This window comes from Tursiops truncatus, chromosome 12, assembly GCF_011762595.2.
Source record: "Tursiops truncatus isolate mTurTru1 chromosome 12, mTurTru1.mat.Y, whole genome shotgun sequence".
Taxonomy (NCBI): Eukaryota; Metazoa; Chordata; class Mammalia; order Artiodactyla; family Delphinidae; genus Tursiops; species Tursiops truncatus.
The window spans coordinates 39386357-39410116 of NC_047045.1; the positions used below are offsets into that span (position 1 = coordinate 39386357).

Consider the following 23760-nt stretch of genomic DNA (forward strand, 5'->3'; position numbering starts at 1 on the left):
GTGGTGAGAGCACCAATCAGAAGCAGGGAACTTGTATCCAAACAAAGTATCATTAAATCCCATTAATGTGCTCCCTCCATTTTTTCAGTCCTTGATGGAGTCAGATAAACATGTGCAAACACTGAGCCATCAAAGAGAGGTTAAAAATCTAAGGCAGGTGAGGGGCCGCTGTCCTTGTGACGATTTTTGATCGTAAGGTCTTCCTAGTGAATGGTGAATCTGGTGTTCCTCTTAGAAGAGTGATTGCATTTCCTTTCTGTTTTCACAATATTTTACAAACAAACTGTTTGCCTTCTATCACAGAGAAACAAGTTGCCTTTCTGTCCTGTGGAGCGGGGGTTTCTCTGTTAATAACAGTTTGTCCTCTGTGACAAATTTAAACTTCTAAACCTGGGCCAGGCGTCTCCCAGTTGAACCGCCAGGCACAGGCCGTTTCCTGTGAGGCCTCGGGGGAGCTCCAGGATGTAGTGCCACAAGGGGCCCCAAGCCCATTCTGCAAAGAAGGAAAGAGTGACGATCAGTGCATTCCCTTCTTAATGATGAAGTTCCCTGAAGGTTCTGGACCTTTGGGTGAGACTGTGATGGTTGTTGCTCTAGACTGCCCACTCTGGCCTCCTGCCCCTGGTTTCAGGGCCGATGCCCTATTCTGCTTAGAACGATGCCACGTTGGGGGTTGTAGGTGCCCTCTGCCTTCTTCCCTCCTGTGCTGACCCGGCGCCAGCATTAGAGCAAGCTGCGTGCCCTGCCTTTGTACTTGGAGAATGAAGTGTGTCACCTTCCCAGCATGCACTGCTTTCTGTGGCTGAATAATTAACACCAGAGGGAACCGGGGGATGGGGTCTGGATTAGGTAATACTTTACACCTTCTCTTTTGGCACTTACAGTTAAGTCAGGATCGGGACTTGGGGACCATAGTCACCTGATGACTAATTGCCTGGTGATCTTAGGTTGTGGTTTATTAAGTGTTACTGTGAAGGAAAGAACCAAATCCCCTCCCAAAGAACCATGTCTACACCCCTGTTTCTTCATGCCTCAGGGGTCCCAGGTTGAGTAGCTAGAATAGCACTGGCTCTGGCAGGTTAAATACCTCACAGGTACTGAGATCTGATATCGTTTTATTACCTTTTCTCCATCTGAAATCAACAAGCCATTATTTTATAGTCTAGGCCAATATTGTCTAGTATCATTACAAAGCAAAGAATACCTTCAAAAAACGCCATCAGCCAGGGAAACGAAATACTTGGGGAAGGGGTGGGAAGAAGGGGCCTTTTCCTGTTTTACTGTCTCTACCTCTAATAAAACAACCGAAGTTCTTCTGTTTGGAGCTATAGCAGGAGTAATTATGACCGTAGGTATGTAATATTACGAGTACCAAGTCCTGCTGTCTTTCTGAATATTGGTGGTGAGAGGTAAGATTGCCAAACAGTCCAGCCACAGAACAGAATTGTACACTTGTGAAACCTCCAGGTGAATTTAAGATACTGTCTTTTTTAAAGGAGAGAGAAGCAGATGTACGTAACGTGTGTGTGTGTGTGAGTGTGAGAGAGAGAGAGCTTATTGATGCATTTTTCATTACTTGTTCACCTTATCTGGTGAGAAGATCCTGAGGTTGCTTCCCTACCACTTTTCCATTTCTTGGCCTAGAGCCATTTTTTTCCTACCATGACAGCTGACACTGTCTCCATAAACAAAAGGTCTTGAGGCCTGTCATGTCAGTTCCTTTAGCTACATCTCTATGACTATGTGTGTGTGTATATATATATATATTTAATTCTCTAACTTTTCCGGGCTCAGTGGTCGCAAGAAATCTGATAAGATTTGTGTAAATTCAGATGCTTTGAGAGGATTTACCGTTTGAAGGTGGCTGAGTGCATAATAATAATACCAACAATAATAGTGTTGTTAATTTTTAAAGGGATGTTTTGTGGGAGGTTTTTTGGGCCATATGTATGCGTGATATAATTGTTTTTCCTCTGCAGATTTTTAATATAAAAAGCAAATTCCTAGGACACCCCACTTAGAGATTACTTCTCCTTTTATAGTGAGGGAAGTCAAGATTACCCCAACCCAGCAGTGCAGACCGATGAAGCCTTTGTGGAAAGTGGCCATTTCCACTCCCCTGATGTTGGGATATCAATGGGAAGGGTGGTAAGCAAGGTCACTTAGTCCTCATAGCTGGGGGAGGGGGAACCAGAAGAGCATAGCTGGTCTGCTTGGGGTGACCAGCTCCCCTGGTTTTAGCATGTAAGTCTCGTGTCCCAGGAAGCCCCTCAATCCAAAAATCTAGAGTAAAACCCCATCTGCACCCCAGGCCTCCCTAACTTGGAAGGGCCCGCTGAGGCACCCCGATCTGCCTCGCTTTGTTAACCTCCACAAGCGAATGGCCCCGTTTCCTCGAGGCTTTTTAACGTGAGGGCGTTTTGTTATCAAGCACGGAAATAAGGTAAGTGATCTCCGGGCTTTGTCCTTAGGTTTTCAGCCCTTTGAAGCTAGTGCAGCAGAACAGCTTGACTTGCAGCACCCCTGGGCCAGAGGCAGGTGAGGGACCGGAGGCTGAGGAGACGTGACCTGGAGGACCCACTGCTGCTGTTTGAATGTCCTTAACCGTCTCTGGTTTTCTTCTCTCCTCCTTTAGACCCTCAAACTGACACAAGACCTACAGAGGAAACCCTTTGCCAAATCTGCTCTCAGCAAGTGGACAGTGATACCGTTTACAGCTTAACACCTTTGTGAGCCCCTGCCGTTTCCTACCCCAGCAGAGACTGTTATCGGCCCCTTACCCCGGGTGAAGCACTTACCCTCGCACAGAACTCTCTCTATAAAGTATGCAAAACCTTCCTTGTACGGGGTGACAGCCACCTGCCAGCGAAGGACAGCACCCTGCCAGCACCACCCACCCTGTTCAGAGCACACCGTGAGCCCGCGGGCCATTCTGTGGTGTTGTAATATCGTGATGGTTTATGGGATGTTTTAAGTGTTGTTTTTGTGTTTGTTTTCCTTTGACTTTGAGTTTCTCACATGCATTTACTTGCAGTCTTTTTATGTTAAAATATTAATCATGCTTCCCCTGGCAAATTTAAACACAGAAGGAAAATGTTGTACCAGCTGCTATGCTGGCTTTGGGTGTCACAAGCATTCGAGCCCGTAGAACTCCCCAAACTAACACGTTACGTAAACTAGAGGGGGGGTTTCTTTCTTCTTTCGTTTGGTAGAAGACTATCCTTTTCTAAAAACTGAACAGTGGCACAAGTGTTTTCTGTGTGCACCGGTCCAGGACAGAGCCCTGCATCGGCAAACCTGACTCAGAACCAAACCACGTGCTTGGCTCTGAGTCAGGGTGGTCGGGGGATGAGACCCCGGCACCTGGTCTGCAGTTGCCAGATCAGTAGGGCCTGTGGTCTCCTGTCGGTATCCTCAGCTAACACAGTCCACAGTGATGGTATGTTGGTTAGAAGTTAGAATTTTTCAAGGAAGAAATCAGCTCAGCTGTCCGCTCATTGCCAAATGCCACTAACAGGTTTAGTTTTAAGGAGAAAAGAAAAGAAAAGGAAAAAAAAGTAGTCGTGTTTTTCTTTGCAGAAGACGTGAACTTACAGGTGAACATTAAGCCCGCAGTGAGAAATGTGTGGAAAGTACAAACCCGAGTCACTATTTTTCTAAATGTGCACCCTTGATGATTTTCAGTCTTGCTCTGTATAATCTGATCTAGTAGACGTGTATGAGTGACAAGCAATAGCATACAAACTGATTTCCTTTTAATATAAATAAGCTTAGATTGTAATTGTACAAGTGTCACAATGGAAGTACAAGATAGGGCAGTTTTGACCTCCCCCCACACACTTTTCCTGCTTCTATGGATTTCATTTTTTTCTTTTCAAAAAGTTATGGTGCTGTATAGGTGCTTTCTGTTTAACCTGAGAAGTGTGAGTATATTAGTTACCCTCTTTGGTAGACAGAATAGTTGGGAACACCTTTGGTACATATGAAACTGGTGTAATGATGCTCTGATTAGCACAGCATATGCATACTTCTCCAAAGTGATATATGAAGACTCTTTTCGTTGCATAAAAAGCATTAGGCATAGAAATGTATAAATATATTTTATCATGTACAGTACAAAAATGGAACCGTCTGCATGGATGTTAGGGATACAGGCTAGTATTTCAGCACAGACCTCCCTGCATGAGTTCTCGCTGATGCTTGCACCGTGCAGTGGGCACTGATTCCCTTCCACCAACACAGACGTGCCACCCGACCCCCTGCACCCATCACCAGCCACCAGGGGCCCCTTTGTGCACCTTTGCTTCCTGATTCCTCTGGGGGTGACATTGGTGGTGATAACAGCTCCTAGCATAATGAACGTTCCATTTGGTGTTACCACTTGTCTCTCCCGCCTCGCTTGGGCTGTCATGTTTGAGCGATGGCCCTGTTGATTTCACCCTGCCCCCTACTGAATCTGTAAATTGTTGTGCAATTTGTGGTTACAGTAGACCTGTAGCATATCACCTTTTCTAAACTGCTACAAGTTTATAATCTTCATTTTGAAAGTACGTATAATTTTTAAAAATATGTATTCTATTCACGTGGTCTGCTTGTCAGTGAGACAGACTTTTGCTTACTGTATTCTTTTGTAATAAAGCTAGCCACTTCCTTGATTTCTTTGGTAGTCTGCTGTACACAAGAACTGTCAAGTGTCAGCAAGAGAGGACTGCCTCTCTGGGTCCCTAAGTGGTGCAGCCCCCTGGGTGGAGACATAGTTCAGAGACAGTGGCAGCAGCTCAGGGACGGTGGGGAGTGGCAGAGGGGTGTTGGATATAGGGGAGAATCCGAGTGCTTCCAACACGAGGGCCCTGAGAACTTCTCTCCTGAGCTCAAAGAAACAAGAAAACTAACAAAATAGCTACTTGCCTTTGCAGTTTTATACACCGTGGGAAATACTTTGGGAGTAAGAAAGACAACCCTCAAATGTGTTTTGACTTTTAAAGTGTTGAATTCCTTTCAGACATGTGGCATCTCATTTATTCTTTTTTTTTCCCCCCAATGTTTGCTAGATTTCAGGCAGAATGTTTTACAAAATGTCCTAGAACCGGATTCTAATTTAATCTAAAACAGCTGAGGGAGGGACAGAGAGGTATGAGAGCAGGATAGCCACAGAGCAGATCAGGAAAACGGAGAGGGAGGGGTGCTTGGAATTTTTTTCTTTTCCTTTTTTTTTTTTTTTTTGAAGTAAGTCAGCATCTACATGTAGAGTGTCGCGGACAGCTGAGATCAGGGCAAAGTGTAGCGCCAGCGTCAGGCAAGAATGGGATAGTTAAGCCTGTCCAGGATCACAGCAGGCCCACTCTCACCCTTGGCCGCCCACCCAGAGGCCAGGATCCCTTAGGCTAACTGAGTCCGAAGGCAGTCAGGGCAGAGGTGCCACCTGAGCCCTCTCCCTCTTGTATTTGAAGACCCTGCTTTCAGGAGGGGCCTACCGATGGCCACCATGTGGAGTTCTGAGTGCCAGGGGCCCTCACAGGAAGTCTTCTGACCTGGAGTATCTCAGTGGAATACTTGGTAGTCTCCGGGAGTCTGGCGGTTGTAATGTTTGCATCCTGATAAGAACTTTCGGAGTCTACACTCAGCCTCTAAATAAGCTAGGGAGCCTTCCACTTTTTGATGGGAAATTTAGAAAGAAGAGTAACAATGTTGAAAACATGACCCGAACTCCAGGGTTCTGTTGTTCTCTTCAGGGCTCCGGAGCCAGATACATTTTACCAAAGTTAGAAAAGAGCTTTATCACAAGGCTTCACTGTCCTGGCGTGAGTGAGGCCTGACCGCCAGGTTCAGAGTATCCCGTTAACTGTGAGTGAATCTGAGGTCGATTTCCTTTATCCTTTATTGCATCCCCTGCAATGTAATGACTGCCGAAACATATTTTTTTAAATTTCAGAAGTTTGTCTCCTGTTAACGGGAAGAGCGGGCACACACGTGTAGTAATGGTGGACTCTGTGTGTGTGTGTGTGTGTGTGTGTGTGTGTGTGTGGGTGGTGGTGAGTTTTGCCCTGTGTGTGTTGCTCCCCCACCCTGAGGAGAAGACCTCTTGGCTCACTGGTCAGGACAGGTATGCCCAGTCTCAGGGTGTCATTTCAGGCGGCTTCTGAAATTGTTAAAGATGGTAGGGAGTCTATCTAATGAACCCCACTTAAAGAATAAGGAATATTTGAATCTCTTGGAAAGGCCGTCAAGAGGAAAGCAGTCAAACACCCAGGCCCATTTTTCATGCTGATGCCAAGGGCTGGTGAGGGGAAATTAAAAAGTTACCCTTTCTCTCTGAAAGCAGAAATAAAATCCTGACAGCTCCAAACTCTGATTTCTTCTTTCTCGGTGTATTTGGGGAACACTGTACGATTAGGTATAATGTATTCTTTTTTAATTAAGAAAAGCAAAAAATTTTGTAGAAATACAATCACTGGCAAAGAGGTATGAAAAAGCCAGCCTCTCCTGGAGACCAGGGGCGGCAGGGCACAGCGAGGGGAGAGTGAAGTCCTTGTGAAATCACGTCTGTCAGACAAGATCTTAACGCAGATGCTCAAGTAACTGAAGAGTACAGTCGGCCCTCTGCATACACGGGCTCAGCATCCTCGGATTCAACCTACCACGGATCCGTAGGGCCGACTGTACTACACCATTTTACATGAGGGACTTGGGCATCCACAGATTTTGGTATCTGTGGAGGTCCTGCAACCAAACCCCCACGGATACCAAGGGGTGACTGTGTATTATATTTGATCTAGATCTTTAGTGGGTAACATTTTATGCAGTTCGAATGAATGAAATATTTTCCTCGTTTAGTTTTATTTGTATGTATTTTTCTTTGTTGAATGATTGGTTCCGAGGCCTCTGCCACACTCCAGAAATATTTGTGCGGCTGCTTTAAAAAAAAAAAAAAAACAACTACATGTCTGGTCACTTATTTCTCTAAAATTATCTCATTGCCTGGCAATCAATCTTCTCTCAATACACTTGTCCTAGTACATTATGTACATGCAAAATGTAAACAGATGTGAAGAGGACCAGAAAAACTAGTTAATATTAAAAAAATGTACATTTTGGCTTCACATGTTTAACTTTTTTTTTTAAGAAAAAAAGCTGCATGAATGGAAAAAAAATCTGTATACAGTATCTGTAAAACTGTCTTATGTGTTTCAGTTTCTTGCTCATAACCCATGCAAACTAGAACTCATTGTGGTGCCTGGCCATATTCAAACACCTAAGAGTCACGCAGTTGATACTTTGGTTTGAAGCACCTCATCCTTTCTTTCAAAGCGAACACTATCATATTGCATTCTTACTGAGGATTTTGTCTATCCATATGTTGCCATGAATTATCTCTACCACCTTTCCTCTCAAGAATCAAAACCAGTTTGATTTGGGAATCTTCTCCTTTCCAAATGAAATAGAGATGCAGTACTTAACTTTCCTTGGTGTTTGTAGATATTGCCTTGTGTATTCCATTTAAAACCGTAATCTAGTTTGTAAAAGAGATGGTGACGCATGTAAATAAAGCATCAATGACACTATCTTACTCCGAGAAGTTTTTTGTTCTCCTTCCCCCTTTCTTTAACCCGAGGAGTGAAATAGCTGAGTTTATCTCAAGGTCTTCCTGTGGAAGAGGCACAAAGCTGGAAGACTCTATCCTGAGATCTCTAAACTCAATGAATCCTGCAGACTTTTCCTCTGACCCACTTTTGACCTTCACAGGCACCCGTACAATTTAATAAAGCAGATTTATGGCATTGTTAATGGTGGCTGATAGCCTCTTTCGGCCTGCCCTGCGTCAGGTTGCCCCGGAGGAGCTTCTACATAGGGAGGCGGAATTTAAACTCTGTCTTCCTTGGGTGTCAGAGGTTTTGACCTGTCACAGTTTTGGCCCTAAGGAGGTCCTGCTCACGGGAGTCCAGCAGATGAATGTCGGTCATCACGGTGCCCTCCTTCACATCAAAGTCAAACATAATGCCTAAGGCTGCTGGTGGCAATAGCATAAATATTTCCTCTTAGCTAAGTTAGGGGGAACTCCACCCTACTGTAAAACTATACTTAGTAGCCTGGGTTGTGGTTTTCCTATTAATAGACATTATAAAAATCATTCAGCTTTTGGGTTCAAAGTCCTAAGCAGCACGATGGACTCTTACTTCAGATCAGGTAGGTAAAAAAGATTTTAAAGTTTGCCCTTTGGGATAAATTCTACATTGGTGAAGGGTCATGCTTTCATAAGTCTGTCCTTATCATTGTTTTAATTTCCTGTACAGGTAAAACTTCATCTTCTAATACCAGAGCCAACTAGGAGAAGGTATTTCGTTTGCGATTGCTTTCAAGTTTTGATTCTGTCTCCCAAAAGGTTAAAGATGGAAATCCAAAACCAGCTTCACAAGATTCTCAGTAACTGAGAGTTTTCCCAAACCAGGTAAAAATTCAACTAAAATTAATTGAAGTTAATGAACAACAATTACTAAGTCAATTTCAAGTGTGGCAGTGGGCCAGAGGCTGTGATGGGCACCAGTCGAGCTAGACCCTGACCTCCATGAGTTTATACTCAAGATATCATCTATCTGCTCCACCTTGAGGAGTAAAGAGTTCATTGTTGCCGGCTCTCCCTGCTTCAGCTTCTTGTTTAAAAGAGGAAGAATCTGAACTGGTTAATCTTGCTAACACTTTAGGGAATTGATTTCGCAAATGTTTGAGTAGTGAGGGCAAACCTTTAATACAGCACACGTGACGTATCAGCCTAGCCACGCACATCACAGCTGGAATACAGAGGTCAAAGGTGGAGGAAGGTAGAGTTCACAGCCACTCTAGTCGATCTGGCAGACACTCCACCCCCGTCCCCATGACCACTTCCCTGGGACATGGGGAAAAAGGGTGATGGCTGTGGTGCCCTCAGCTCAGCCCATGGTGGGCATGTGCAGGGGAGTGTGTTTGGAGGGTGGAGGTGAAGAGAGGAGCATCTAGAAGGGGACCCACCCTCCCTCTGCTCCATTGCCGTCAGGGAGAAGCTTTGGTTCTGGGCCCTGAGGACACCTTTGGAGCTGAAGGAAGAGGGGTCCTTCCCCTTGAATTTTCTTTATTCGAACATTAAAAGAGGAGGAGTCTCAGCAATATTTAAGACCTGAAGAAAATTAGATTGTGTGTGTGTGTGTGTGTCTGTAGTTCTGCCTAGTGTCCATCACATAGTAATGGCTCAAAACTTCGTTTTTGCTTTCTTTCTCAGAGGACTTACTAGACACACTACAAACATCCCCACTCCCACGCAGGGAAGAAAAGTCTCGATGCTCTTCTTGCCTTAGCACAGGCCCACCTCCGTGAGTCCTACATTCATCCATCCCACCAGCACCAGGATGTGCCAGGCACCGGGATGGCAGAGAAAACTGCTCCCATCTCAGGCTTCTCATGGCCGCTGGCCAGAGAGGCTGCCCCAAAGGCTGAGGGGTCAATAGCTCGGCACCCCTGTAACTTCCCAACCGAACTGAAAGCCCTGATCTAGAAGAAACTACAGAAAACTTGGTAATGGTTCAGTCCAGGGACGGATGCAAGGGACTTTGGCTTTCAACTCTTCTCCTTATGTACTCTTTTAAGTTATCAAAATGGGAGAGTGTTACTAGTATAAAGATAAATATGGCTTCTGAAGAGCCATGGGGGAGAGGCTGGCTTTGACTCCTCTTCTGAGACTGGAAGGAATAAGATGGGAGAAGGGGGTTAGGGAATAAAAGTGGAGATAGTGAGATAACTATACTGTTTGAAAGGAATCTGACTGATCAATGAATGATATCATTGCAACGTTGTGTCTTCATAACTTTTGGTTTCCATAATTTCCTCCTATTAACACCTTGAGTATCAGTATAGGAGTCACCTAATCAGAACAAAGGAATTTTATGCACCTGTTAATTATAAAAACTATATGCTTATATTGGATGCACTCTTAGAAACGTAATTATCTATTGCTCTTGTAACTTTTATATTAATATAAGAAAAACAAAAAGCAGAATAGAAATAGTATATGCCCGTGTAAACTGTGGCTGAGGAGAGGTACTAAAAGGTAAAATGCTAAAATTGAAATAATTCTTGTGTCCTGGACACTTCTGGCCTCAAAACTGGACTCAGGACCTCAACTGTTGCCACTGTGAATAAGCTAACGCTGTTCCTTGGCCACTCCGAGTCCCGCTCCAGTGGGGGAGAAGGGGTTCTTCTTCCCACCAAGATGCGACCATTGGGTAAATCCCCAGCTAGAAGGGTGTCCTCCTGCCAGGACTTGTCCCCAAAAGACAAATGTCCATTGTAGCTGGCAACTGGTTATGGAATTTTCTGTCAAAATTATCTTCATTTGTTGCACTGTATTTTTGAAAGGTAATGCATTCCCATGATTAAAATGCTAGAAAGCATATCGCGATACACACAAAGGGAGAGTTTTCCTCCCACCCCTGTCTGGTTCTCTTGACTGGTTCCTCCCACCCTAAAGTTTCTTGGGTATCCTTCCAGAATCTCTGATGCACCTACAAGGAAAAAAAGCACAAATTATTACTTTCCCCTTTTTATTACACAAAAAGTACATTATACACACTGTCAGATATCTTGCTTTGTTAATGATTTTCTCACACATGGAGGAAATATGAGTACGTAGAAAGCCTCCTCATTTTTAGAGTTGCATAGTATTCCACTGTTCATTGTATCCCAGTTCATTTAACCAGGAGTCCCCTATTGATAGACATTGGACATTGTTACTGAACATTTGTTATCATCAGCAACACTGCAGCGAATAACCTTATACATGTATTACGTACACAGGTCAGAATCTTTGTAGGATTAATGCCCAAACGTGGAATTACTGGGGCAAGAGGTACATATACATTTGCAATTTTGAAAGGTGGATCAAACTGCCCTCGAATGTACCAATTCACAACACCAAAATATATGCGAATCCCTGGTTTCCCACAGCCTCGTGTTTTTAAAGTTTAAAAAATTAACTTGCAGGTCTGTCTTTGCCTTTGCCCCTCTTAGCTTCTTTGTTTTAAGTCTGTACCTAAGGCCATGAGGGCCTGGTGAGAGTGAGGGGTGGAAGATGGGAGGGGCTTGGGAGGCAGACCCAGGGTGGCCTGGTGACTGCCAGGGAGGAAGAAGAGCTCCCGGTGTCGTGCTGCCAGCCTGCCCATCCAGTCTGGCCACGGGCCCCTCCCCTCACGCCACCAGCTCGGAGCCGCCCAGCTCAGGGTCATCAGCCTGACCTCGCAGCTGTGCTCCCTCACCTCCCAGAATTCCAGAGGGGAGCTGTCACCCGAAGGAATCAAGTCTGGTCTCCTTGGCACCAAACCACACACCTAGACCTATTCATAGCAAGATTGCACAACCGGCTGGAGGACAGCCTGGCGGGGCACAGGGAGAACAGTGCTACTCCTTAGCCGGGCCCTGGCCCACTGGTGCCCCTGGGCAAGGCTTCCAGCTCTCAGAGCGGGGCTGTCCCCAGGAGGGGCGGTGGGGGGCTGGGGCTGGGGGCCTCAAGGGTCTCAGCGGCTCCTCCTCACAAGTGGGGGGAACACGCTCCTCCAAAGGAGAAGCGCTGACACTGTCCCGCGGGCTGGTGCCCCGCCAGCCCTCCTCCTGCCCTGCTGTGCAGGTTGGCACGTGGGGTGAGAGGGGGCTCTGCTTAGGGAACGCAGAAGCCGGGAGGCAGGATTTTACAAAGAGGAAGCGGAGTCATTTTATGAAGAAGCCCTTTCCGTCTCTGTGGGGAGCCGGTGTCACGGAGTAGGGGAGGGAAACAACTTTGGAAGGGACAGGCCTTGACTGGAGCCAGCCCTGCCCTTCACTAGCTGAATGGTGATAGGCGAGTCCCTTCATTTCTCTGGACTTCTGTTTTCTCGTTTGCCAAATGGGACAAGGCTGCCTGTGTCTCGGGTCGTGAGGATGACCTGAGAGGGCACGTGGGAAGTACTGCAGCGCTTTCAGCAAGTCAGCAGCAAGCCCTTCGTCAGAAGTCCTCTCTTTACACACAGCCCACTGGCTCCACACCCCGTGGGGTGCTGTCTGCTTTTCTTTTTTAACATCTTTATTGGAGTATAATTGCTTTACAATGGTGTGTTAGTTTCTGCCTTATAACAAAGTGAATCAGTTATACATATACATATATCCCCATATCCCCTCCCTCTTGCGTCTCCCTCCCCCCCTCCCTATCCCACCCCTCTACGTGGTCACAAAGCACCGAGCTGATCTCCCTGTGCTATGCGGCTGCTTCCCACTAGCTATCTGTTTTACATTTGGTAGTGTATATGTCCATGCCACTCTCTCACTTCATCCCAGCTTACCCTTCCCCCTCCCCGTGTCCTCAAGTCCATTCTCTATGTCTGCGTCTCTATTCTTTGATGGCTTCTCATGACATAAAACAAAATTCGACATGGTAATGAACCCTGTCAGTATAATTAGATTGCACAGCAAGTAAGGTAACCGACCTGTAAGATTTTTCTGCTCTCATCTTCTTCAGGACCTGTTGGCAGCAGCCACGCTCGTGGTCCATGTCCTCTGTGCTGTGTACCATAGAATCATCATCATCACGAAGAACTCAAATGTCATGGCAAGACAGGATTGCAAGACTTGTTTCTGGCCCTGGCCCGGCCACTAAACGCTGTGTGGCCTTGAGTGAGTCATTTCCCTCTCTAGGCATCAGTTTCCCCATCTGCAGCATCCACTTCACGAACCCACCGGACTTCATAAGGCATCAGGACCAGCCTGGAAATGGAGCACGTGCTTTACAAACCACAAAGCAGGTATCAGAACCACAGACACTGTTTTGAGTTAGGAAATTGGCAAATGTTCATACATTCATTTTCCAGAAGGGAAACTGAGGCAGAGTCCAAAGTGGGCTTAAAGGTTCATGGTTTCTGGTTGTAACCAACCCCTCTGTTCCTCTGTCTCCAAAGTCACATGCTTAAGGCAGTGAGACCCTGGGGAGAGAGGGGAGAGAGTGCATCCTAAAGAGATAGGGAAAGAGATGGAGAAAGGGGAAAGGATGGAAGAGGAAATGGGAACTGGAGATGGGGGAGGTGGAAGGGGGAGGTAGGGTGTGGGGGGAGGGTGGCTTGCCCTGTGGTGTCTATTTCAGAGGAGGTGGTGCACCCTATGGAGATGTCAGCCCTGTAACCCATCTGGTGTTACATGAGTCTCTCCAGTTTCTGTCCTAAAGAAGTGAGATGATACAGGGGCCCACAAGGGCCCAGCTGGAAGGTCTCTCAGACACAGACAGGAGGCCAGGGTGACCCGCTGCTAATTTGAACGGTGCAGGGAATGGCAGCAGGCTGGAACCTGCCCTTGTAATAAAGGGAAACTGTCTCCTGGCAAGTGTGTGTGTGTGTGTGTGTGTGTGTGTGTGTGTGTGTGTGTGTGTGTGTGTGTGTGTGTGAGAGAGAGAGAGAGAGAGAGGGAGAGAGAGAGAGAGAGAGGCCCTCTGATGTTGCTGTCTCCAGGATGGGCCAGGATGGCCTTTCCTCAACAGACCCCTTCCTGCCCACCGGCATTGTTGTGGCTCTGTTGGGTGTTTGGAGGATTAAAGAGAAGCTAACCAGGTAGTGAGGCTTCTACCTGCTGTGTTTGTACCTCCCTGAGTGTAAAAGTTCAGGCCCCCCGACTCCCACCCCTTGGCTATACACAGGGGTCACTCTATCCTTGGAGGTGGAGCTGCCCCTCAGGCTTTGGAAAAGAAAGGAGCGGGATGGATAGGCATCTGGTTTTTCCTTGTAAGTGATTTGCCTTAGGTAAGGGACTTAAACCCCTGTGTCTTCATGTTCTCATCTGCAAAATAGAGATGATAATAATAATCATAGCTTGTCACGTTATTGTGAGGATTAAAGGAGATCGTGCATGGACACCTCTTACAATGGACCTGGCACATAGTAAGTGCTTGCTACACTTAGCTATGTTTATTAGTACATTGGAATTGCTCAATAAATCACAGATCATAGATTTTGTCATTAAGTTGCTAAAATGTAGCCACTATACTCTGTCCAAAGACAAAAGACAGCAGATCTTCAAAATGTGCTCCTTGGATCATGTCTATCAGGAAGGCATTAGGGAGCTTACGAAAAATTCAGATTCCTTGGATCCATTCCCAAAGTGCCAAATCAGAATCCAGCGGGGCCTAAAATTCTGGCTTTTCGAGTATTTTCCATGATTCTAAAGTACACTAAAGTTTGAAAATTCCTGAGGGTAGAAGGTAAGAATGCTCATCATTTGGGGCATCCTCTGTAGTAGGCAGAATAATGGCCCCCATAGGTGTCCATGTCCCACTCTCTGGAACCTGTGAATGTCTTAGGTTATATGGCAAGGGGGAATCTAGGTTGCTAATTAAGAATTTCAAAAGAAGGAGATTATCTGCCCCATGTAATCACAATGGTCCTTACATGGAGTAGAGGGAGACAGAAGAGTTGGAACCAGAAAGATGGCATTGTGAGGAATACTCGACTGGCCCTGGAGATGGAGGAAGGGCCACCAGTCAAGGAATGAGGGCAGCCTCTAGAAGCTGAAAAAGGCAAGAGCCTCTAGAAGGCACTCATCCCTGCTTGATTTTAGCCCATGAAACCCAACCTGGACCTCTAACCTCCAGAATCATCAAGATAATAAAATGGTGTTATTTTCAGCCACTAAGTTTATGGTGACGTGTCACAGCAGCAACAGGAAACAAGTATGTCCTTTTCAACCAGGTTGGATTCACGCCACTGGATCTGGAAGACCCGAGAGGTGCAGCCACGGGCTAGGGTGGGAGCCCTTGGCTGCGGGGAGCTACAAGGGAAGGGGGGCCAGCTGCCGGGTTCACAGGCTGTCCTCACAGCTTGGCTGACCCTCCTCTGCCAGTTGTACCTTGTTCATTTCCACTCTGCTGCTCAGAACAGCTGTTGAGCAAGATGCTTGTACATCACGGGGGCTCAGAGAGTCTATAAACTGCAGACAATCCAGAGGCCCGAAGAATCTCTATCGTGTTTCCCACCCCAGCCAAGAGGGCTGCAAGCACCTGGAAACAGTGCAATTGGTTCTTCTCAGATCCCCAGGGAAAGGGGAGGAAACGTGGCAGAGCCTCCCGACTGGAGTGGGGTGCCCCTCCCCCATACCCAGATTCTCTGGAGATGGAAACACAAGGGCAGTTCTCACACCCACACCTTCCCCGAGGGTGGGCATTGCCTGGCTTCATTCTCTCCCTGGGTTCTTCCTGCACTGGACGAACCTTAGGCCTTTCTCTCGCCCATTCCCTGCCCTGCCATCCTCGCCTCCCCTGCTCTCCAACCTACTGAGTAACAGGCACTGTGCTGGTCTGACACGTACCATCTCTTCTTCCTGATTTCATTATGAAAATTTAGAAACGTATAGAAAAGTTGAAAAAATGATTACCCACATGCCTGTCACTTAGATTCAACAATTCCTAACATTCGCCATATTTGCTTTATATATTTCTATAGTAGGTGTATATGTGTGTGTGCGTGTGTGTGTATACATATATATGTTTTTGTTTTGCCAAATCTTTTGAAAGTTCAGCCATCACAGCTCGTCCCCTCGAAATACCTCAGCATGCATCTTCCAAACCCCATTAGGATCCCTGCAAAGTACAGTTATCAGCCCCACTTTACACCTGAAAAATTCGAATGTAAGAATTTGAGATTCAAAGAATGAAATTACTTGCCCAGAATCACGCAGATGGTCAGTGATGGAACAGGGACTTGACCTCAGGTTCACATCCTGTCTTCTATTTGAATGGTTCTAGAGCTCAGAATTATAGTCATCCCAGGAGGACATGCCTCTGACTTTGGATTTCTTTCTGTGAGAAAACTCAAAGCATTTCAGAGAAACAAAATTTCATCTTAACAGTATCCCCTTAAGGTCAAAGCTACCACTTCCCAAGAGGTAAATTCCAAGACACCAGGTTACAGGAAAAGATGTTCAAGGTACAGGCCCCAGAGGCCAAGCCTACTGCCACTGAATGCAGGTAACAGTGTTGGAGTGCCCCCAGCACGTACCTCAGTGACCTGCCATCTCAGATCGCTGTAAAGCAGGAGACTGGTGAATTGTCCCCATTTTACTGGTGGAAACACCAAGGCATAATAGGGACCTGCTCACAAAAGAATTGAATTCCCAAATAATGAAGAAAGGTCTAATAGTGGGCCTCCAAGTATGGGCTGTTAACCACCTGAACCAAAACAACCTGGGAAGCTTGTTTAGAATGCAAACTCCCAAGTTTACCCTGGATCCAGGGAATCGGATCATCGAGGGGTGGGGGTCCTGGACTCTTAACCCCTTCCCCAGGCCATCACTGCCAACTCAAGGTAGAGAACCAGTGGCCAGATTCCTAGACACTACCCTACCCCTCGCTGTACACTACGTGACATTGTGCTACACTACACGCTACCGCTGGACTCCCTGTTAAATTGCTCTACTTTCTCAATGATCCTTTTGTAAAAAAATCTCGGAGTAGTTTATTTTTTAATCTTTAAGAATTTGTCTGAATTTACCTACAGTAAAACTCACTCCTATTTTGTACAGTTTTTTTTTTTTTTTTTTTTTTTTTTGCGGTACACGGGCCTCTCACAGTTGTGGCCTCTCCCACCGCGGAGCACAGGCTCCGGACGCGCAGGCCCAGCAGCCATGACCCATGGGCCCAACTGCTTCGCGGCATGTGGGATCCTCCCAGACCGGGGCACGAACCCGTGTCCTCTGCATCAGCAGGCGGACTCCCAACCACTTCGCCACCAGGGAAGCCCTTTTATACAGTTTTAACAAATGCTTTGAGTCCTGTAACCACCACTATAATCAAGATACAGAACAGTTCCACCACCTGGCAGGAACTCCTCTGTGCTACCAACCCCCTTCTAGTCAAACCCTTCCTGAACACTTACCCCTGGTGACCACTGATCTGGTCCCATCCCTGTAGTTCTGCCTCTCCCAGAATGTCACTTAACCATACAGTCATATAATACACACCCTTCGGAGTCTGGCCTCTTTCACTTGGCATAAAGCATTTGTGACAGGTAACAGTATTTCACTCCTTTTGTTGTTTTTATGAAGGTACCAGAGTCATTCAGGGTCAACTGAAGGACATTTGGGCGGTTTCTGGGTTTTGGCAATAAACCTAATGATGTTAATGATGTAAATTATTTTCCATGGAGGAGGAAAAGTCTGACATAGCGCCAGTGTGGTAAGAGGGGGTAGGTGGTGAATTAAAGACTGGTTTACACTTGGTTCCTGCCAGTGGGTCACCTTTTTAACAGGCTAGGTTCAGCCAGGGAGGACTTAAAGTTTGTCATCATAATAAACCTCTGGTCTTCCAAAATCATAAAAATAACAGGGTCTGACAGAGAGCCTCAGAGTCTGTTTCTCACAAATGAAATGAAAAAGCCTTGGAACATCAGGCCCCCAAATTCACTCTGAAACCATTGGGGTGAACCTCTCTTCTCTTAGAATGTGTTATGTCACGTGGGGAGGTGGGGAGGAGTCCTCGAGTGTCATAGTCCTTCTTCCCTACAGTTTATGATGCTTTTGCCCAACTGAATCTATTTGATCTTCCAACAAGCCCAAGAGGAAGAAAGGCAGGTATTTTTACTTGCATTATTATTATTTTTTTTTGCGGTACACGGGCCTCTCACTGTTGTGGCCTCTCCCATCGCGGAGCACAGGTTCCAGACGCGCAGGCTCAGCGGCCACGGTTCACAGGCCTAGCCGCTCCGCGGCATGTGGGATCTTCCCAGACCGGGGCACGAACCCATGTCCCCTGCATCGGCAGGCGGACTCTCAACCACTGTGCCACCAGGGAAGCCCTACTTGCATTATTTTGAAGATAAGGTTGTGAGAGCTAAAGGAAGATGGTGTTTGTCCAAAGTCAACAAGGGCCCTTGGTTGGGGAGGAAACCCAGCTGTTCTGATTCTCAACCCGGTGTTTTCTGGTTTTAAAGTTTTACAACCTCTACAGATGGACAATGTAAGAGTGGTGATTATCTCTTTAATCCACACAGTGAAGAATCAACTCTTGCTCAGAGTAAGTGATAGGGTGGGTAGCAAGCAGCAAGAGAACAGAGCAAGTTTAAATCACGTCTCCTTGCTGGCCTTGATGTTCTCATCCATAAGATGGGTGAAACAATTCCTACCTCCTACTGTGTTTGCAAAGATGAGAGGTCTCAGAGGGGCTAATAATGCAAGTGGGTAAGGCGTACAAGGCACCCCACAAATGGTAGCAATGATTAATTATCTGGTTTATCAGGAGAAACCATAGCTCATGCACACCATGGACTCCGTGCAGTGGGTACCCTCTGCTCTGAGCCCTGCACGGGATTTCTGAGGCCTCAATTTTTTCTGGAAACGATGGAGGAAACCAAGGGGTTAAGGAGGAGGCCTGGAAGCTGGCACAGCTGGGGCCCATTAGCTCCTAATGAGGGCCCAGCCCGGGGAAGGAGGCCTCGCAGCGGTGAAAAGGGGCGCTGAGGGTGCCTCTGTGGAGGCAACTTGGGCTGAAAATTGTTTTTCTTCATTCTGAACTCCGTTTTACACTCCAGAGGGGAGTTCTTCGTGTCTGAACTTGGGTTTTGAGCCCTGGCGCTGGTGGTTTTTGCAGTAAATGGCTTGCCGCTCCTTGTGGGGCAATATTGCTATTGATGTTGGGCCAAGGTGGTTAGGAAACGGGATCTTCCAAATGGGGACTTTGTGGTTTGGCCACACGGAGCTGCCTTCTCCACAAGCGCAGTTGGGGGTTGAGACAGTTACCCGCAGGGTGGGGTCTGAGGGTGAAGTGGTGTTTCTCCTCCGCCACTCCACTCTCTGCCCGCTTCTCTCGGCATTATTATTATTGTTGTTGCCCCAGCGTTGCCCATATTGCGGCCTCAGGCGCCACCAAGAGGAGGGGCTGCGTTAGGAACAAGCGGGCCCCAGAGGAGCCCCCTGAGAGCAGGAAAGTAGGAGACCGGGGCACCAGCGGGTCTCTGGAGGATGAAATGTGTCCTCTGACTGCCCATCTGTCTCCCGTGGCACAGGACTCCCTTCCTAGACCCTTGGTGCTGCGGGGTTGGAGAAGTGGGGAGAGAGCAGCGGAGGGGCAGCGGCCTGGAGAAGGCCCAGGGACCCTCACCCTCTCCGGGAGGCCTTCCAGGACTGCTAGGCAGCCGTAGGCGCCTTTGCCGTGTCCCCCCTCAGCCCCCATTCCCTCCTCATCACGCTACATTGTAATTGTCACAGTGTGCTGTAATTACTCGTGTGACTGGCTGTGTCCCCACTGCACGGGCCACGTGCAGCTGTGGTAGCTGCTCTGAACACCCTCATGGAGTGACCCAATGCATTTGAAGAGAAGAAGGAACTCTGAAGACATCTCCAGGAGTGAGCTGAAGGGGCTTGTGTCCAGGGATTCGCCCGCTCGGCATTTTTGTCCTGCTGGAAAAGCTCTCACCAAGGAGTGGCAGGTAAGAGCCCTCACTCCTGCCCTTTGAGTCTGATTTCCTTTGAGTTGCGCCTTCCATTTTATTCCAACCATTCCACAGGAGCATTCCAAAGCTAAGCCAGGAGCAGCAGTACTGGCCTAGTTTTAGGCACATGTAACGTTTGTCTTCATGGCCACCATTGGCACAAGAGGCCTCGCCCCAGGTCTCCTGTCCCTCTGGGTCGTCCAGGTGTGCAGATGGCACCAAATAAGCTTGTTCCCTGAACTCATTTAGCTTGTCCTTGGTCATGGCTTCACGCCCTGCCTCTCTGATGCTGAGGTAAGAGTGCTGATGACCATACAAATCAAATTCAGTCCTGGCTGTTACAGAGGGGAGGTTGAAAAGGAACAAAAGCACTTAAGCCAGGAGCCTCCTATGCGTTGGGTAGTGGGGGAGGGGAGGAAATAATACAGAGCTTCCGTCCATGTCCGTGGTGTAATCAGGAGACAGCCGACAAGGGTACAGTGTGAGAAGAGCTGGGACGGGATGAAGTACGGAGGAGTTGCCCAGATGGTGAAGCTGATGACCCTCTGGACATGCCCTAGTTCACACAGCCCGCCCCTCCTGTTCACCTTGACTGGTGTGGTTAGTTGTCCCCTGCCTGTCTCCCTCAGCAGGCTGGTCTCTCTCGAGACTTCCAGGCAGGCGTGGGCAGGTAGATGCTCAGGACCCAGTCTAACTGAGCCAGTAATACATTCGGTTGACTCGCATAAGTTTTTATTTCCATGTGTTCACTTGTTGATGTTTTTCCTCATTGCCCAAGAGGACTGATTATGCATGAAACCGTGATGTGCACTCTACGATCTGCCTAGAGAATCACCTCAGCGTTGGCCAGAGCTCAGCATTCTTAGCCACACAGGGCTCAGAGATGCGTTCAGTGGGACCCAGAACTCCTGGATGTCCTGCAGGCCGGCAGCCAGCACAGTCTAGAGGCAGTGGCCAGGATGCCAAGTTGAGATGGAGGGTCCAGGATAGCCTGTCCCCCAGGCTCCAGTCTCCCTCTCCTGCTTCGCCCACTGGCTTCTGCACCCCTGCGCCTCCGTGCGCTCCCGGCTCCTGGTACCCCTGTGCTCGCCCTCCCACAAACCCCACAGTCCTGGCCCGGAGGTCGCTGCAGGGAAGGGGGGTGGGCAGTCTCACAGCTCAGGCCAGAGAGAGGAATCTTGGGCCCCAGCTATTTTCAGGGCTAAAATTGAAGCCCATGGTTTATTTGCTCAGCACTTAATTAGACTCCAGCGCGGCGCAAGGCTGCCTCGTTCCCGCCCACGAGCGAAGGCCTGACCAGTGGGTTTGGGAGCTGACGCCATGTCACAGGCGGGAGGTTGGGACCTGGAGTATTTTTACAAATGCGAGGCTGCGGAGAACAAAACCGCTTGGCCCCCAGCCAGTTAGCCTAAGTCGGTTGGGAGAGGGAGGGAGCAGGAAAGCGTTATATCATCCTTCCTTCTTTGAACCGCATCGTAAATCTGCCAGACAGGAAACGGGGATCTGGAGGGGAGGGGCGACGTGGGGGTAGCCAGCGAGGCCGGAGCGGGGCCACGTTACCAGCGCCCTGGGCGCCTGGCTCAAGGAGGGGCCCCGCCCGCGGGGGAGCAGAGGCACGCGGAGGAGGACGCTGGGGGAGGGGAGGGGCCGGCATGAGGGCGCCGCGGGGGCGTGGAAAGCTTCCTGGGTCAGGTCGGAGCGGGAGGGCTGTTTGTGCCCGAGGGTTTCTGGGCGCCCTTCAGGTCCTCCACCTAAACCTACTTTTGTAGAGGTTTAGAGCTGGAAGGGGTTTTAGAGACCCTTTAAGGCGGATGTTGAGGGCAACAGAGGAAAAATAAATTACCTGAAGCCACACAGCTAATGAGACCTGGAAGTGGTGCCAGGGGTCTTCTGACTCCTAAGTTGGCTGTCCACTAGCTCCTCTTCTTGGTGCTGTTCCTTGGCTTTTACGGAGACACAGCAGAGTGAAGGTAAGGCAGAATGTACAAATGCATTTGGGTGAAATGACACATTAATTCAGTTCACATTAGGAGGTAAATAATTGATGTTTAATACTTTACTGAGGAGAGATTTTGATGAGGAGGCCCCCGAGCTCCATGGTGGAGCACTTCTGACCATCACGGTGGGGAGGCATCGTCTTGCTGCTGACCAGGGTTCTTGGCCTTCCCAAATCAATAGAAATTGATAAGAGACCAGACAAGATATTCAGGCAAGGATTCCTCGGGGTTCCTGCTGCAGCAGGAGGGAGTGAAAACAGGTAACAGGTTCCCTTGCTAGCTCCCTGAGGGGGGACCAGCTGGTTCCTTATACGGGGGTTCCAGGGGTTGGACCAGAGGGGTGGCTTAGGTGACTTGCCTACCCGTTTGGTGGTGGTGTGTGCATGGGGCAGGCACAGTACCCTGCTTTTGCTCCCGGCTTTTCAAAGTGGCAGTTGGGTTCTTGGTCTTTTTGTATCATCTTGTCCATAATTTGCTCCAGCTGTTTTTAGTCCCATATAGTTTCTTTGTATTTTGTTGCTTGAGGAGACGTGTGTCCAGGTGCAAGTACTGCAGCAAAGGGTCCCAGATCCCAGGTCCCAGCCTGTCTCGATCTGTTCGTGATCAATTTAAGGCCATTCCAGCCTTTGTGTTTCTGGAGGGCATAGGTGGGAGGAAGCTGAGACCTGTGATGTCTCTGAAATAGAATCAGTTTCCTCCCAGGGAGGAATGATAACAGGAAATCTAGCTAATGACCACCCATATTCATAAATTTTGCAACATTTCTCTAAAAAGATCTAGATACCAGCCTTAGAAGTACAATTACTGTTGGATTAAACTTACGCTCACCCATGAAATCACAGAAACGCCTATGTTTTCCACCTGTTCCTTCCCCTCCCACAGCACTCCTGAGGCTGCCTCTCAAATGAGGAATCCAACAGATGAGAATAGTATAAGCTCTTCCTACGCACTACAGGACCCTAAATTAAGTTAAATGATAGCCATAGCCAACATTTATTTATTTATGTTTTGGCCAAGTGCTTCACTAGCATTACCTCATGTCATCTTGCTAACTACTATTGTCATCATCCCCATTTCACGATGAGGATATTGAAGCTCAGAGAGGTTAAGTAATTTGCCCAAAGTAACCCAGGTAGGGCCAAGACTTGACCCAAGGCAGACTTATTCTGCACCCTATGTTTCAACTACCCCAGACTGCTTCCACTGGTAGAAACAAAATTTTTTGGCATATAGAGGGAGGTAAATAGAATTTTATCCAATAACAAGAATGAGGCCCACACTGTTTATTACCCAGGCTAGAGGATACCAAATGGTGAGGAGTATCAGGCCCTGGAGAGCGTCTGGCTGAGAGCAGAAGTTAGGCTGGGATTGCCATGTTCTACGCCCTATGCCTGGTGTTTGGTGTACATTTCTGCTTTTCTGGGCAAATAGCCTAAATAACTCCTTCACTTCTCTTTGGTGGAGTCTTGAGCCATCAGTACCATATCACCTCCACTCCATTATTGTCTCATATCTGTCACCCAGCTCATTTCCATGGCCTAAACCTGCAATTATTTGGTGTCTGCTGAATGCATATGAAGCTGATTCTTGATACCCAGTGGCAGTTGATTTAGACTCTTAGTTATTCCCTCTTTTCCTTCTGTTACTTCTTTTCTGCTACTTACTTTAGAAATTTTATCACCTCCACCAGGAAGCACTCAAGTGGAAGGAAAGCATGCTCATTGTTTGTCTTTTGTTGTCAACTAACTCTTAGTTAGTAGTTACCACTAGAAAAAGACTAGTGGGGAAGAAGTCTGAGGCTTGTAGATTACACTTTTGCCTGTGCATTCCCTGTAATCTGATAGCCTAGTTAATGTCTAAACTTTTTTCTTAGTTGGGCCTTGGCTGTGTTTCTTGAATTATCTGTCATCTTTCACCCATGACCCACCCTTGGTCAAATTCTGTGATTGAGGAATATGGACAGCACTAGGTTTTCACTGTCTCTCATTTAATGAATTAATGCATGTAAGGTCCTAGGACATTTCCTCACCCAGAGTAAACCCTCGATAATTGTTGGTTATAATTATCATTGACATTATAACATATTGTTTGAAAAATAATACTCAACATCCAAGGCATCAATTATTTTTGTTATCCTAAGATTTTTACTATAGCAACTGAGATGGAGTTTTATTATTATTATTATTTTTTTGAGATTGAGTTTTAAAGCAAAGGTTCCTCAAGGGCAGGAACCAAGGATGATAAAATAGAGCAGTACTAGTTATAAACTCCTTAGGGGGTGACTTCTGCTTCTAGACATGATGGACTAG

At 47.4% G+C, this 23760-nt stretch overlaps 2 protein-coding genes across 4 annotated transcripts in view; both read left to right on the top strand.

Moving 5' to 3' along the window:
- Positions 1 to 7562, top strand: part of FOXO3 (forkhead box O3) — a 117887-nt gene extending 110325 nt beyond the window's left edge. For both annotated transcript variants that reach the window (XM_073789480.1, XM_073789479.1), the window contains one exon: positions 2636 to 7562. In XM_073789480.1, the coding sequence (XP_073645581.1) occupies positions 2636 to 2722 (87 nt within the window). In that variant the 3' untranslated portion in view covers positions 2723 to 7562. The remainder of the gene's footprint in view (positions 1 to 2635) is intronic.
- Positions 7563 to 21145: 13583 nt separating this feature from the next.
- Positions 21146 to 23760, top strand: part of ARMC2 (armadillo repeat containing 2) — a 282422-nt gene continuing 279807 nt past the window's right edge. The window contains exon 1 of one of the 2 annotated variants that reach the window (XM_073789488.1): positions 21146 to 21424. The gene's annotated coding sequence lies outside the window, so the exon portion shown is untranslated. The remainder of the gene's footprint in view (positions 21425 to 23760) is intronic. The other variant, XM_073789487.1, reaches the window with a different exon arrangement.